We start from the raw sequence: 15,385 nt of genomic DNA, 5'->3' as shown, positions 1-15,385 counted from the left end.
GCAAGCTGAAGAACACCATCCCAACCGTGAAGCACAGGGGTGGCAGCATCATGTTGTGTGGGTGCTTTGCTGCAGGAGGGACTGGTGCACTTTACAAAATAGATGGCATCATGAGGTAGGAACATTATGTGCATATATTGAAGCAACATTTCAAGACATCAGTCAGGAAGTTAAAGCTCGGTCGCAAATGGGTCTTCCAAATGCACAATGACCCCAAGCATTCTTCCAAAGTTGTGGCAAAATGGCTTAAGGACAACAAAGTCAAGGTGTTGGCATGGTCATCACAAACCCTAACCTCCACCCTATAGAAAATTTGTGGGCAGAACTGAAAAAGCGTGTGTGAGCAAGGAGGCCTGCAAACCTGACTCAGTTACACTAGCTCTGTCAGGAGGAATGGGCCAAAATTCACCCAACTTATTATGGGAAGCTTGTGGAAGGCTACCCGAAACTTTTGACCCAAGTTAAACAATTTAAAGGCAATTTGGCTAAAGTGTATGTAAACTTCTGCCTTCAACTGTATATACACTCAGGCTTTGATGAATTCATTCAGTGAAAGCAATGCACTGGGGAGTGACATAAGGTATACTGCATGAGGTGGCTCTTTTTCCTCTAATGACCTTTCCCGCCAGGTAACGCAATCACCACACCTTCTGCTGCTGTTGCTCCCATTACTTATTGATTGCCTCTGTTAGTGACACTGATATAGCGCAGGACTGTTTTACATACTCTTACATTTATCATATTATCTGTTCAAACATCTCTGTAATTCAGGTCAAGTGCTTTCTGAACGGGGAACATGCTGCAGTGTACCAGCCAAGAATCTAACCCACACTGATACCATCATGTGGTAGCAAATTCAGCTCTTGAAATGAACCTAGGGTCAACAGAGTTTAGGTTTTCGATTAGGGCCGGAACGATACCAGCATCATGATACTCGTTAGTATCGTGGCAAGAAAACAAGAAATAAAGTGGATAAAACTTCTTTGGAAAACAGCCTTAATGTTGAAAACAAACATGTTGAAATCCAGTCACATTTTGTTTATTTTCCAAGCTGTAGCACACAATATTTGACATACAGCAGGTTTTTAAAGGACCAAAGAGTTTGGTCTGCTTCGTGTTTAAATTTTTGCCTTGTAAAAAATATTGCGATACTAGTATCATCACAGCCCTAATTACGACATTACGTTATTCACCTAGTAACCCAATAACAATGATTGGGCGATGGGAGAAGCGATGGGAGAAGACTGTAACTACCAATTGGATATCACGAAAAAGGGGTAAAAAAGTAATACAAAAAAATATTAATAAATAAAATACAGGTTGGAGTGATTGTGGGACGCGTATGTAATACAGAACATAAGCAGACGCATTCTAAATAACAGGTGTAAAACTCATTCCATGGAGGGCTGAGTCCGAGTATATGCTATTTTTTGTTATTTCCTTTCAATTTGTGTCCAATTAAGACCTAGACAACCAGGTGAGGGGAGTTCCTAAATAATCAATAACCTTAATTGATCAATATGTACAAGGGAGAAGCTAAAACCTGCATACACTCGGCCCTCCATGGAATGGGTTTTACACGTGTTCTAAACTGTGCCGAGTCTGACTGACCTTGCCCTTCCGGTTGAATGGTTCGATGGTGAGGGCGCCAGCTCCAATGTCCACGATCATGCCCAGTTGAAACCCATCGGTGGGGTGGGGCGCCCACACTGGTTTCCCATCCTCCATGGCTAACTACAGCTACCCTGTGGGCTCTGCACAACATGGAGAGAGGAGAAGAGTCAGGAGGTAGAAGCCTGATGATATGCATGCCAACAACAAAATACTACTGAATTTCCCCTTGTGGGGTAGTTTAATAAAGTATGAAGCTATTCATCTATCTACAAGTCTACCTTCTGTACATCCCTGATTGAATAAACATGCCATGCTCCATACTTCATTTGGATAAACAAGTATAGACATATACAAAATTGTATGGCAACATTCATCCAACCATGTAAGTGTCTGCAACCCTAGCTTGTGCTTGTTTTCCATTCCATTATCTTGTTATTCCCTTGATTGTAAAAGTGGATTTGCCATATAGAGGGAACAGGACCTAGGTATATCTCCAGAGAGACTCTCCACTTGAGAGCAGAGCTTGAGTCATTTTGACACCAGAAGGGAGTCAATGGTGGGGACTTCAGTAAAACTTGGGCTCTCACAAACTGAAAGTGTACAATCAAGAATGAAGTGCAGTTTTTCTTGGCAAAATAGTTATTGAGTGCTGCTAACAATGGTGCAATTACACTGTATATCAAGGACTAACGCTAAACACTTAGCTAGCCATTTCTGGTCACCTAAAGTTAGTTACTAATAGTTACTATTTGGCCTATTTTGAGACCAATTATATTTCAAAAATTATTTTAGTGGGTGAACTGAGGGAGCCAAGCATGTACCAGCTGTTGATGGTGGCATAACAATGACTCCCAACAGCAGTAGTCAGAACAGGAGCGTGAAATACACCCCGTCACACCAGCCCCTAGAGGTTTGATATCTGTCACTGTGTGAGGGTTGACTGGAGAGTTCCATTGTACAGCATCACTCAGTGATTGTTCTCCTAGCTAGCAGCTTCCCAGACCAGACTGTGTGTGTGTGTGTGTTTTCTCAGGACACAGAGGGCTTGCTGGGTGTTTGGCGGTGACCCAGATACAGCATGGAGGCCTGGGAGATTCTTCCAGTGCACTTGTTAATTATTCAGCTTACGCTTGGCCAATCACTTAGTGAATAGATCAACAATGCCTGTTAGCTTGGGCATGGAGATGAACTCAAAAGCAGACTAAGTTTAGGCCTACAGTAAATCTACGAATGTAGGTCCTATGAGTACGTGGACCCTATTAGGTCAGTTCTGTAGTTGGTTTGACACAGGCAAAATACATTTTGTTCCTAACATAGGGCTACAGTGTGTCATCATTTGGCAGTGTCACCATGCAGAGGCTTACAATTATTTTCCAATGCTAGAGTTAAGAAACAACTGTGTGCACCAGAGCCATTCATCAAAAATATAAATTAAATAAAACATCCAAACATGGATTGACTTCGACATTCATACTCCATGCAAATCATCAACAAGCACACCCAACACATACGATAGTGCTGATAGCTGTACCGTACACTTTACCAACCATTAATTGGTAATCCTATGGTGTAGGGTTCCCATACAGAACTAACCCTTGGCTCAGCTATCCAATTAGTTTGTGAGATTGAGGTAAAATGTCAGAGGGCAGAGATTTCAAAGAGAAATAGTCCTATAATTCCTATAATAATTACAACCTAAAACTTCTTACCTGGGAATATTGAAGACTCATGTTAAAAGGAAGCACCAGCTTTCATATATTCTCATGTTCTGAGCAAGGAACTTAAACGTTAGCTTTCTAACATGGCACATATTGCACTTTTACTTTCTTCACCAACACTTTGTTTTTGCATTATTTAAACCAAATTGAACATGTTTCATTATTTATTTGAGGCTAAATTGATTTTATTGATGTATTATATTAAGTTAAAATAAGTGTTCATTCAGTATTGTTGTAATTGTCATTATTACAAATATATATAATCATTTTTAAATCGGCCGATTAATCGGTATCGGCTTTTTTTGGTCCTCCAATAATCGGTATCGGCATTGAAAAATCATAATTGGTCAACCTCTAGTCTACACCTGTTGTATTCGGCGTATGTGGCAAATACAATTTGTGTATTTGAAGGCGGGTACAGGTGCAAACCCACAGTTTCTTCAACTGTCTGGGTGGCTGGTCTCAGACGATCCCGCAGGTGAAGAAGCCAGATGTGAAGTTCCTGGGCTGGTGTGGTTATATACGTATGATCTGCAGTTGTGAGGCTGAATGAACGTACTGCCAAATTCTCTAAAATGACATTAAAGGTATCTTATGAAATTAATATTAAATTCTCTGGCAACAATTCTGGTGGACCTTCCTGCAGTCAGCATGTCAATTGCATGCTCCCTCAACTTGAGACATCAGTGGCATTGTGTCGTGTGACAATACTGCACATTTTAGAGTGGCATTTTGTCCCTAGCACAAGGTGCACCTGTGTAATTATCATGCTGATTATCTTGGCAAAGGAGAAATGCTAGATAACAGGGATGTAAACACATTTGTGCACAAAATTCAAGATAAATATGCTTTTCGTGCGTATGGAAAATTTCTGGGATATTTTCTTTCTGCTCGTGGAAGATGGGACCAACACTTTACATGTTGGGTTTATATTTTTGTTTAGTATAGTTTGAGACGTTCAAGAGTGGCCTGGAGTGTTTTTGAACCCAAAACAATAACCCCCCCCCCTTGAAAACATGGAGGACATTGGCGCAACCAATTCATTATTTATAAGAAATCCTGCTATGCCCTGCGAATGACCATCAAGCAGGCAAAGCGTCAATACAGGGCTAAGATTGAATCATAGTACACCGGCTCCGACGCTCGTCTTATGTGGCAGGGCTTGCAAACTATTAGACTACAAAGGGAAGCACCGCCGCGAGCTGCCCAGCGACACGAGCCTACCAGACGAGCTAAATCACTTGTATGCTCGCTTCGAGGCAAGCAACACTGAGGCATGCATGAGAGCATCAGCTGTTCCGGACGACTGTGTGATCATGCTCTCCATAGACCTTTAAACAGCCAGACGGATTACCAGCACGTGTGCTCCGGGCATGTGCTGACCAACTGCTGGCAGGTGTCTTCACTGACATTTTCAACATGTCCCTGATTGAGTCTGTAATACCAACATGTTTCAAGCAGACCACCATAGTCCCTGTGCCCAAGAACACAAAGGCAACTTGCCTAAATGACTACCGACCCGTAGCACTCACGTCCGTAGCCATGAAGTGCTTTGAAAGGTTGGTAATGGCTCACATCAACACCATTATCCCAGAAACCCTAGACCCACTCCAATTTGCATACCGCCCTAACAGATCCACAGATGATGCAATCTCTATTGCACTCCACACTGCCCTTTCCCACCTGGACAAAAGGAACACTTACAGTGCCTTGCGAAAGTATTCGGCCCCCTTGAACTTTGCGACCTTTTGCCACATTTCAGGCTTCAAACATAAATATATAAAACTGTATTTTTTTGTGAAGAATCAACAACAAGTGGGACACAATCATGAAGTGGAACAACATTTATTGGATATTTCAAACTTTTTTAACAAATCAAAAACTGAAAAATTGGGCGTGCAAAATTATTCAGCCCCCTTAAGTTAATACTTTGTAGCGCCACCTTTTGCTGCGATTACAGCTGTAAGTCGTTTGGGGTATGTCTCTATCAGTTTTGCACATCGAGAGACTGATTTTTTTTCCCATTCCTCCTTGCAAAACAGCTCGAGCTCAGTGAGGTTGGATGGAGAGCATTTGTGAACAGCAGTTTTCAGTTCTTTCCACAGATTCTCGATTGGATTCAGGTCTGGACTTTGACTTGGCCATTCTAACACCTGGATATGTTTATTTTTGAACCATTCCATTGTAGATTTTGCTTTATGTTGTGGATCATTGTCTTGTTGGAAGACAAATCTCCGTCCCAGTCTCAGGTCTTTTGCAGACTCCATCAGGTTTCCTTCCAGAATGGTCCTGTATTTGGCTCCATCCATCTTCCCATCAATTTTAACCATCTTCCCTGTCCCTGCTGAAGAAAAGCAGGCCCAAACCATGATGCTGCCACCACCATGTTTGACAGTGGAGATGGTGTGTTCAGGGTGATGAGCTGTGTTGCTTTTACGCCAAACATAACGTTTTGCATTGTTGCCAAAAAGTTCAATTTTGGTTTCATCTGACCAGAGCACCTTCTTCCACATGTTTGGTGTGTCTCCCAGGTGGCTTGTGTTGATTTTTCACAAGAAAATACAGTTTTATATCTTTATGTTTGAAGCCTGAAATGTGGCAAAAGGTCGCAAAGTTCAAGGGGGCCGAATACTTTCGCAAGGCACTGTATGTGTGAACGCTATTCATTGACTACAGCTCAGCGTTCAACACCATAGTACCCTCAAAGCTCATAACTAAGCTAAGGATCCTGGGACTAAACACCTCCCTCTGCAACTGGATCCTGAACTTCCTGACGGGCCGCCCCCAGGTGGTGAGGGTAGGTAGCTACACATCTGCCACACTGATCCTCAACACTGGAGCTCCCCAGGGGTGCGTGCTCAGTCCCCTCCTGTACTCCCTGTTCACCCACGACTGCATGGCCAGGCACGACTCCAACACCATCAAGTTTGACGACGACACAACAGTGGTAGGCCTGATCACGACAACGACGAGACGGACTATAGGGAGGAGGTCAGAGACCTGGCCGGGTGGTGCCAGAATAACAACCTATCCCTCAATGTAACCAAGACTAAGGAGATGATTGTGGACTACAGGAAAAGTAGGACCGAGCACGCCCCCAATCTCATCGACGGGGTTGTAGTGGAGCAGGTTGAGAGCTTCAAGTTCCTTGGTGTCCACATCTACAACAAACTAGAATGGTCCAAACACACCAAGACAGTTGTGACGAGGGCACGACAAAGCCTTTTCCCCATCAGGAAACTAAAAAGATTTGGCATGGCTCCTGAGATCCTCAAAATGTTCTACAGCTGCAACATCAAGAGCATCACTGCCTGGTAGGGCAATTGTTCAGCCTCTGACCGCAAGGCACTACAGAGGGTAGTGCGTATGGCCCAGTACATCACTGGGGCTAAGCTGCCTGCCATCCAGGATCTCTACAACAGGCAGTGTCAGAGGAAGGCCCTAAAAATTGTCAAAGACCCCAGTCATAGACTGTTCTCTCTACTACTGCATGGCAAGTGGTACCGGAGTGCCAAGTCTAGGACAAAAAGGCTTCTCAACAGTTTTACCCCCAAGCCATATGACTCATGAACAGGCTCCCCAGACTATTTGCATTGTGTGCCCCCCCCAACCAACCTCTCTTTTTACGCTGCTGCTACTCTCTGTTTATCATATATGCATAGTCACTTTAACTATACGTTCATGTACATACAGTGCCTTGCAAAAGTATTTGGCCCCCTTGAACTTTGCGACCTTTTGCCACATTTCAGGCTTCAAACATAAAGATATAAAACTGTATTTTTTTGTGAAAAATCAACAACAAGTGGGACACAATCATGAAGCGGAACGACATTTATTGGATATTTCAAACTTTTTTTAACAAATCAAAAACTGAAATTGGGCGTGCAAAATTATTCAGCCCCTTTACTTTCAGTGCAGCAAACTCTCTCCAGAAGTTCAGTGAGGATCTCTGAATGATCCAATGTTGACCTAAATGACTAATGATGATAAATACAATCCACCTGTGTGTAATCAAGTCTCCGTATAAATGCACCTGCACTGTGATAGTCTCAGGAGGTCCGTTAAAAGCACAGAGAGCATCATGAAGAACAAGGAACACACCAGGCAGGTCTGAGATACTGTTGTGAAGAAGTTTAAAGCCGGATTTGGATACAAAAAGATTTCCCAAGCTTTAAACATCCCAAGGAGCACTGTGCAAGCGATAATATTGAAATGGAAGGAGTATCAGACCACTGCAAATCTACCAAGACCTGGCCGTCCCTCTAAACTTTCAGCTCATACAAGGAGAAGACTGATCAGAGATGCAGCCAAGAGGCCCATGATCACTCTGGATGAACTGCAGAGATCTACAGCTGAGGTGGGAGACTCTGTCCATAGGACAACAATCAGTCGTATATTGCACAAATCTGGCCTTTATGGAAGAGTGGCAAGAAGAAAGCCATTTCTTAAAGATATCCATAAAAAGTGTCATTTAAAGTTTGCCACAAGCCACCTGGGAGACACACCAAACATGTGGAAGAAGGTGCTCTGGTCAGATGAAACCAAAATTGAACTTTTTGGCAGCAATGCAACACGTTATGTTTGGCATAAAAGCAACACAGCTCATCATCCTGAACACACCATCCCCACTGTCAAACATGGTGGTGGCAGCATCATGGTTTGGGCCTGCTTTTCTTCAGCAGGGACAGGGAAGATGGTTAAAATTGATGGGAAGATGGATGGAGCCAAATACAGGACCATTCTGGAAGAAACCCTGATGGTGTCTGCAAAAGACCTGAGACTGGGACGGAGATTTGTCTTCCAACAAGACAATGATCCAAAACATAAAGCAAAATCTACAATGGAATGGTTCAAAAATAAACATATCCAGGTCTTAGAATGGCCAAGTCTAAGTCCAGACCTGAATCCAATCGAGAATCTGTGGAAAGAACTGAAAACTGCTGTTCACAAATGCTCTCCATCCAACCTCACTGAGCTCGAGCTGTTTTGCAAGGAGGAATGGGAAAAGATTTCAGTCTCTCGATGTGCAAAACTGACAGAGACATACCCCAAGCGACTTACAGCTGTAATCGCAGCAAAAGGTGGCGCTACAAAGTATTAACTTAAGGGGGCTGAATAATTTTGCACGCCCAATTTTTCAGTTTTTGATTTGTTAAAGAAGTTTGAAATATCCAATAAATGTTGTTCCACTTCATGATTGTGTCCCACTTGTTGTTGATTCTTCACAAAAAAATACAGTTTTATATCTTTATGTTTGAATCCTGAAATGTGGCAAAAGGTCGCAGAGTTCAAGGGGGCCGAATACTTTCGCAAGGCACTGTACTACCTCGATTGGGCCGACCAACCAGTGCTCCCGCATATTAGCTATCCGGGCTATCTGTATTGTGTCCCGCCACCCACCAACCCCTCTTTTAAGCTACTGCTACTCTCTGTTGGTTGGAGCCGGTAAGTAAGCAATTCACTTTAAGGTCTACACCTGTTGTATTCGACACACGTGACAAATAAACTTTGATTTGATTTATTTCCAGCAAACTAGATACACCCCATTTTATTGCAACACACACTATCATTGATGAGAACCATCAATGGGGAGAACATTATCCTAAAAAGGGAAACAAAGGCTACACTTCAAAACTGCCTTCATGCTCAAAGTCCCACCAATAAAGACAGGGTAATAGACAAGACAACAGGTGTGGCCACTGCTCTACATCTGTTATAGAAAGTGCGCTTGGGAAGGCTGGGTCGGTGTCTAGGTAAGGTTGGGTTAGCAAGCCATGAGATAAAATCAGCCATAACTGGGATCTTGGAACTACGTAGCAGACAAGGTTTGTATGCTGAACATAGATATCCCTTAAATATTTTATAATATGCAAAACATACATACATACATACATACAGTATACTTAAAAAGTCCACTGTACCACAAGGAGAACCAAATGTGAAGTGCCCCCTGCTCACTTCAGGTATTGTTATATTGCCCTGCTTTATATTTCACTGATCCCATCTTCACAATGGAGTTCTTGTTAAAGAAAAGGTTGACCCATTTTGAATGTTACATTGTTTTTGTGCATCTCTGAGTGATGTTCTATTGATTCCCTAGGTCATTTCATGTTTATGCGAGTTATTGGCGTTCAAACAGGAAGAAATTTGGCTGGTATGACGCAGCACTGTGATAAAGTCGCTCTCATTACGCTCCAAGTTAATAGTAATACGACTTTTAAATCGTAAAAATGTCCATCATACATGGCATATATCATAACTTGGGAGGATGTCCTATCTCGAATGAGCCATTGATCATATTTTTGCGATATTCCTACCTCAAGAAATGTGCAATGAGGTTCTATCACATTTTTCCTATTTGTCTGCCTCTTTAGGCCAGCAGCATACCACCCTGCATCCCACTGCTGGCTTGCTTCTGAAGCTAAGCAGGGCCAGTCCTTGGATGGGAGACCAGATGCTGCTGGAAGTGGCGCTGGAGGCCCTCTTGCGCCAACTCTGGGTTGGCATTATGCCCATTATCTTTAAAAAATATCCCAATGCCCCAGGGCAGTGATTGGGGACGTTGCCCTGTTTAGGGTGCCGTCTTTTGGATGGGACGTTAAATGGGTGTCCTGACTCTCTGTGGTCACTAAAGATCCCATGGCACTTATCGTAAGAGTAGAGGTGTTAACCCCCCGGTGTCCAGGCTAAATTCCCAATCTGGCCATCATAGCCACCTAATCATCCACACCATACAATTGGCTCATTCATCTCCTCTCCCCATAACTATTCCCCAGGTCGTTGCTGTAAATGAGAATGTGTTCTCAGTCAACTTACCTGGTTAAATAACGGTTAAATAAAAATGAATAATATAGTCCAGAATGCATTGCATGGTGCTGTTGCCAGATATTTGAGAAAGCGGATTGGAATCCAATGAATGAAGGAACATATAATGCCCCACCCAGCAGACTGTCGACCAATCGCGTTCACGGTGTCATGCTGCGTCACACGGTTGCTAAGCTGGCTACAGCTGTCCTGTCTCAATGTGCCTATTTTCCTCGTAATGTCATGATTCCAAAGCTATACAATATTACAGACAGCAAGTTTCTCACATCTCTGAAAAGATTTGTAACGTTGTACTTCTTGTTGACAAAATTCTTGCTAATGTTGGGTTTTGCGCAAGCGCCCAATAGACTCCCATTCACTCTTTGAAGTAGAGCTCCTTGTCCCAGAATTGCCCAGAATGCACCGCATGGCCCATGGACATAGCATGGGCAACACTTCCCCATCTCCTCAAAAGTATATCTGCCGTTGCAAATGTCAGACACTACTCTGTGAGGCACATCAATCAGCAGGTTGAACATGCTTAGATTGTAGACTCCTAAATTGATAGTGCAGTTTGTTTAGGTGATTTTACAGCTAACTAGCTACTTTCCACGCTGATATTTGTCTTTGGTATTATTGTGTCAAGGTACGTCTGCTAGCTACCAATCTTATTATAATGCCAAAATGAAACATTTGTTCACAAAAAAATTGTAATTTAACACTAATGAGCAGTCATTCTGACTACAACACACTAACAGTGTAATTTCTACATGTCATACAGTACATTCGGAAACTATTCAGACCGCTTTATTTTTTGCACAATTTGTTATGTTACAGCCTTTTTCTTAAATGGAATAAAATTGTTTTCCCATCAATCTACACAAAATAGCCCATAATGACAAAGCAAAAACAAGTTACACATTTTTGCTAATTTATAATTGTAAAAAAAATGAAATATCACATTTACGTAAGTATTCAGACCCTTTACTCAGTAATTTGTTGAAGCACCTTCGGCAGCAATTACAGCCTCGAGTGTTCTTGGGTATGACGCTACAAGCTAGGCACGCCTGTATCTGGGGAGTTTCTCCCATTCTTCTCTGCAAATGCTTTCAAGCTCTGTCAGGCTGCACAGCTATTTTCAGGTCTTTCCAGAGATATTTGATCGGGTTCAAGTCCGGGCTCTGGATGGGCCACTCAAGGACATTGAAACTTGTCCCGAAGCCACTCCTGCGTTGTCTTGGCTGTGTGCGTGGTCTTGGCTGGTCGTTGTCCGGTTGGAAGGTGAACCTTCTCCCCAGTCTGTGGTCCTGAGTGCTCTGGAGCAGGTTTTCATCAAGGATCTCTTTGTACTTTGCTCCGTTCATCTTTCCCTCGATCCTGACTAGTCTCCCAGTCCCTGCCGCTAAAAAACATCCCCACAGCATGATGCTGCCACCACCATGCTTCACCAACTGTGGGACCTTATATAGACAGATGTGTGCCTTTCCAAATCATGTCCAATCGAATTTACCACAATCATGTTGTGGAAACATCTCAAGGATGATCAACGGAAACAGCAGGATGAACTTCAGCTCAATTTCATGTCTCATAGCAAAGTGTCTGAATAAATAAGTTAAATAAGGTATCCTTTTTCTTTTTTTGAATAAGGCTGTAAAATAACAGAATGTGGTGCATTTTCATTAGTTTGTTACTGTAGGCTATATGTAAAAAAAATACAAATAAAAAGTGTTCCATTCATTTTTTTTGTGGACTGCCTTTGTTATAATTATGAAACAGAAAACAAGTCTGTTGGAATGGGGTAACAGCTTATTTTTTATGTCAAAATAAAAATACCCCAACCAAGACACATGGTCAGCAAGACTCGTGGTGAAATTATGGACACATCAATCAGTAGCCTAAACATCATAAGCACCAAATGTGCTTGATAAAGTGAAAATCAGAACAAAAACAATGGCATCATAATGAATATAGGTGTCAATAGGACATTCAATTATTGTCTGTGCTTACATGGTGTTTGTCTTTACTCAATGGAATAGGTTGGAGCATGTCCATGTCACAAACAAAAGCTGGTGAGTGCGTTGCTGATGTTTTTTGCTTGAGATGTATGTCTGCTCTCTTAGCGATGACATTTTGTGCTGATAATCTGCCCGTAGTATTGGCATCGGCTTATTCTATCGAAACGGTGCAATCTCATCCCCTCTCCTGTCTCAGATTTGGTAGAGCATGGTTCTTGCAATGACAAGATGGTGGGCTCGATTCCCGGGACCACCCATACATAAAAAATGTATGCACACATGACTAAATTGCTTTGGATTAAAGCAGCTGCAAAATGGCATATGTAAGACAGGGTTCCCAGGGTGGTTTAATTAGGCGGTTATCGGAGCATTTATTATTATTTTTTATTATTTTTTTGGGGGGGGGGCATAAAACACCAGCAAACAAGCTCCAATAAATTCCCACACATCTTAATCTGTCCTTAGCACAATAATTTTCCACAGTCCACTGCTTCCATGTTTGATGGCCTCAACTGGAAATATAACCAATAACTACAAAGACATCACATAACTAACATCCTTTCTGATGTTTAAAGATTGAAGTCTGCAAGAATTTTGTCAATACCAAAGCAGCAGAGGGAGCATAATGTATGATTTTTTTTAAACACAAAATGGGCACAATGTTCAACATCAGAAATGCTATGCCTCAGCATTATAACATTGCATATTACATATTGATAGTTGACTACATCACATTAATAAACCATCCACCTAATACAGGTCCCATCATGGGTAGCTTTGAGTCTACATGTAAATCCTCTTTTGGCTCCTAAGACTGAATGGAAGTGAGATATTTATCAGGCCTGTTGAAGTACGTACGGTGTGGTTCCCAGTCAGCCCATAAATAAAAAATAAAAAAGTATGTGGGGTGATGCAGACACCAGTGCAGTAATGGGGAGACCAAGGTTCATAGGTTAAGGAGGGTTTCCTGGAACACACATACACACCGAACCTCCTGCCTGCCTCAAGCTTCCTGTTCCCTCTATGGAAGAGAGGATATGGAAAATACCTTGGGATATCTGCTGTAGCCTCACAGGATGTAGGGAAGAGTGCAGTGGTGCTGGTGAGTCAGTGATCAATGCAACATTAGCCTCCAACCGAAAGGAGGCCATTCGGGGCTTTTCAGAGAGTAACTTGGTATTTTTTTCTTAGCGGGTATTCTAGCAAAATCTATTATTATTATCCAGAACAGACAGCATTGATTAAGCACATTATCAATAAGCCTAATGCATGGTGACCCAACTAGCAGACACGGGTTTGAAATGATTAGTCAAATATTATATCTGTTTGGGTTTCTTACGAACAATTTGTAATCTACAAATTATTTGTAATTATGTTCCGGCACCATGAGGATCCGTTCAGGAACAAAATAACCCTGCGGCTGAATCTAGTTGATGATTCCTGGTTTAGTGCATTGGATGTACCTTCAGAACATAGCTAATTTGATGGTTAAACTCCGCTGTTGATAACAAGCCAGAATTACGCCAATAATATTTTTGTGATGCTGATTTCATGGCAATTGAAGAATCATGGCATGCACATCACTTCAATAAACAGTTACAGTAAGAGATACTTCACAGCTTTGTCAAACAATCATTGGATAAAACTATTAACTAGATATTGTCTAATAAAAATGTCACATGCATATACTTACATTCTAACCTGACAGCTTAAGTCACATGTCGACATATTTACCTAGCTGAATATGGAGTATCAATCAAGACAACGGCTACATTTCCCGAACAAAAGCAGGCAGGCTCGAGATAGATAGTAATACCGTTATGAGCTAACTAGAACCGTATAATAACATTTGCAAATGACATGCTTAGGCAGCTTCTGTAGCTACAGCATTGTGAGACAATTCCACTTAGACATTTTAGAGACATAATACAACGCAAAATTAAAATGAATGCGGATCATTTTAGCTACCTAGCTATATCAGTATTTTGACGAATAGTCTATCTCGTTGGTATTTGCAAACTGCGCTCGCTCCACCATCATCACATAGCTAGCTAACCACTCCCAGTTAGCTAGCCATGTAGCCTATAGGTTATATCTAGCTACCTCGATCAATGGTTTGCAAGAATACTAAAGAGGAACTTACATCAATGTGTTCCTTAAACGATATGTCGGTATTCTTGATGTGGCTCAACGAAAAACCAGTTAAAATTCCCGCATACAAAATATAATTGACAATATCCGAACTCTTATTTTGGTACTCTGTCGACCGGTAATTCAGCAGCAGCCTACCCACAGCTGAGCGGACTGAAGTCCACCTGGGAGGCAGAGATGACGTCACTGGGAATGAGCTTCTTTCCAAGGAACAGTAAACTTAATCATAATGATACCTGTAGCATAAAGGTCGAGAAGTTGTATTAGTTGCAGCGTAACTTGATAATCTGCATTCGTATGTACTATATTGTCGAAGGATATTGATTCTCACTTGACAGATACAAGTAATGCATTTGTCCTTGTTTAATGTTTTATAGCTATAGGATTGCTTTTAAATTATAATATTGTTTCCCCCTTTCCCCCAGATGATCATGGGGAAAAGTACAGCAAATTAACATACATCACAATGGTTTCAATAAAAGGTGTGTAAAATGCTACTTCAGGCTCATAAATATTTGAGGCTGGTAATCAAATCAAATGTATGTCACATACACATGGTTAGTAGATGTTAATGCGCGTGTAGCGAAATGCTTGTGCTTCTAGTTCCGACAATGCAGTGATAACAAACGAGTAAACTAACAATTCCAAAACTACTACCTTATACACAAGTGTAAAGGGATAAAGAATATGTACATAAAGATATGAATGAGTGATGGTACAGAGCAGCATAGGCAAGATGCAGTAGATGGTATCGAGTACAGTATATACACATATGAGATGAGTATGTAAACAAAGTGGCATAGTTTAAAGTGGCTAGTGATACATGTATTACATAAAGATGCAGTAGATGATAGAGTACAGTATATACATGAGATGAATAATGTAGGGTATGTAAACATATTAAGTAGCATTGTTTACAGTGGCTAGTGATATATTTTACATAAATTCCCATCATTAAAGTGGCTGGAGTTGAGTCAGTGTGTTGGCAGCAGCCACTCAATGTTAGTGGTGGCTGTTTACCAGTCTGATGGCCTTGAGATAGAAGCTGTTTTTCTGTCTCTCGGTCCCAGCTTTGATGCACCT

At 41.8% G+C, this 15,385-nt stretch overlaps 1 protein-coding gene across 7 annotated transcripts in view; it reads right to left on the bottom strand.

Annotated features, from left to right (window-relative positions):
- The window catches only part of myo6b (myosin VIb), a 93,324-nt gene extending 78,849 nt beyond the window's left edge, over positions 1–14,475 (bottom strand). For 4 of the 7 annotated variants that reach the window (XR_004202786.1, XM_020500881.2, XM_020500882.2 and 1 more), the window contains exons 1-2: positions 14,295–14,455; positions 1,612–1,754 (exon numbers count right to left, since the gene is read on the bottom strand). Coding sequence is in view for 4 of the 7 variants with exons in the window: in XM_020500881.2 (XP_020356470.1) it covers positions 1,612–1,728 (117 nt within the window). In the remaining 3 variants the exon portion in view is untranslated. Of the gene's footprint in view, positions 1–1,611; positions 1,755–14,294 lie in introns of all 7 variants that reach the window. The other 3 variants (XR_004202787.1, XR_004202788.1, XM_020500883.2) reach the window with 3 other exon arrangements.
- Positions 14,476–15,385: the final 910 nt, after the last annotated feature.

Source organism: Oncorhynchus kisutch, linkage group LG14 (assembly GCF_002021735.2).
Source record: "Oncorhynchus kisutch isolate 150728-3 linkage group LG14, Okis_V2, whole genome shotgun sequence".
Lineage (NCBI taxonomy): Eukaryota > Metazoa > Chordata > Actinopteri > Salmoniformes > Salmonidae > Oncorhynchus > Oncorhynchus kisutch.
Note: the sequence above shows the minus strand (reverse complement) of the source record. Positions and strands in the feature narration are given on the sequence as shown.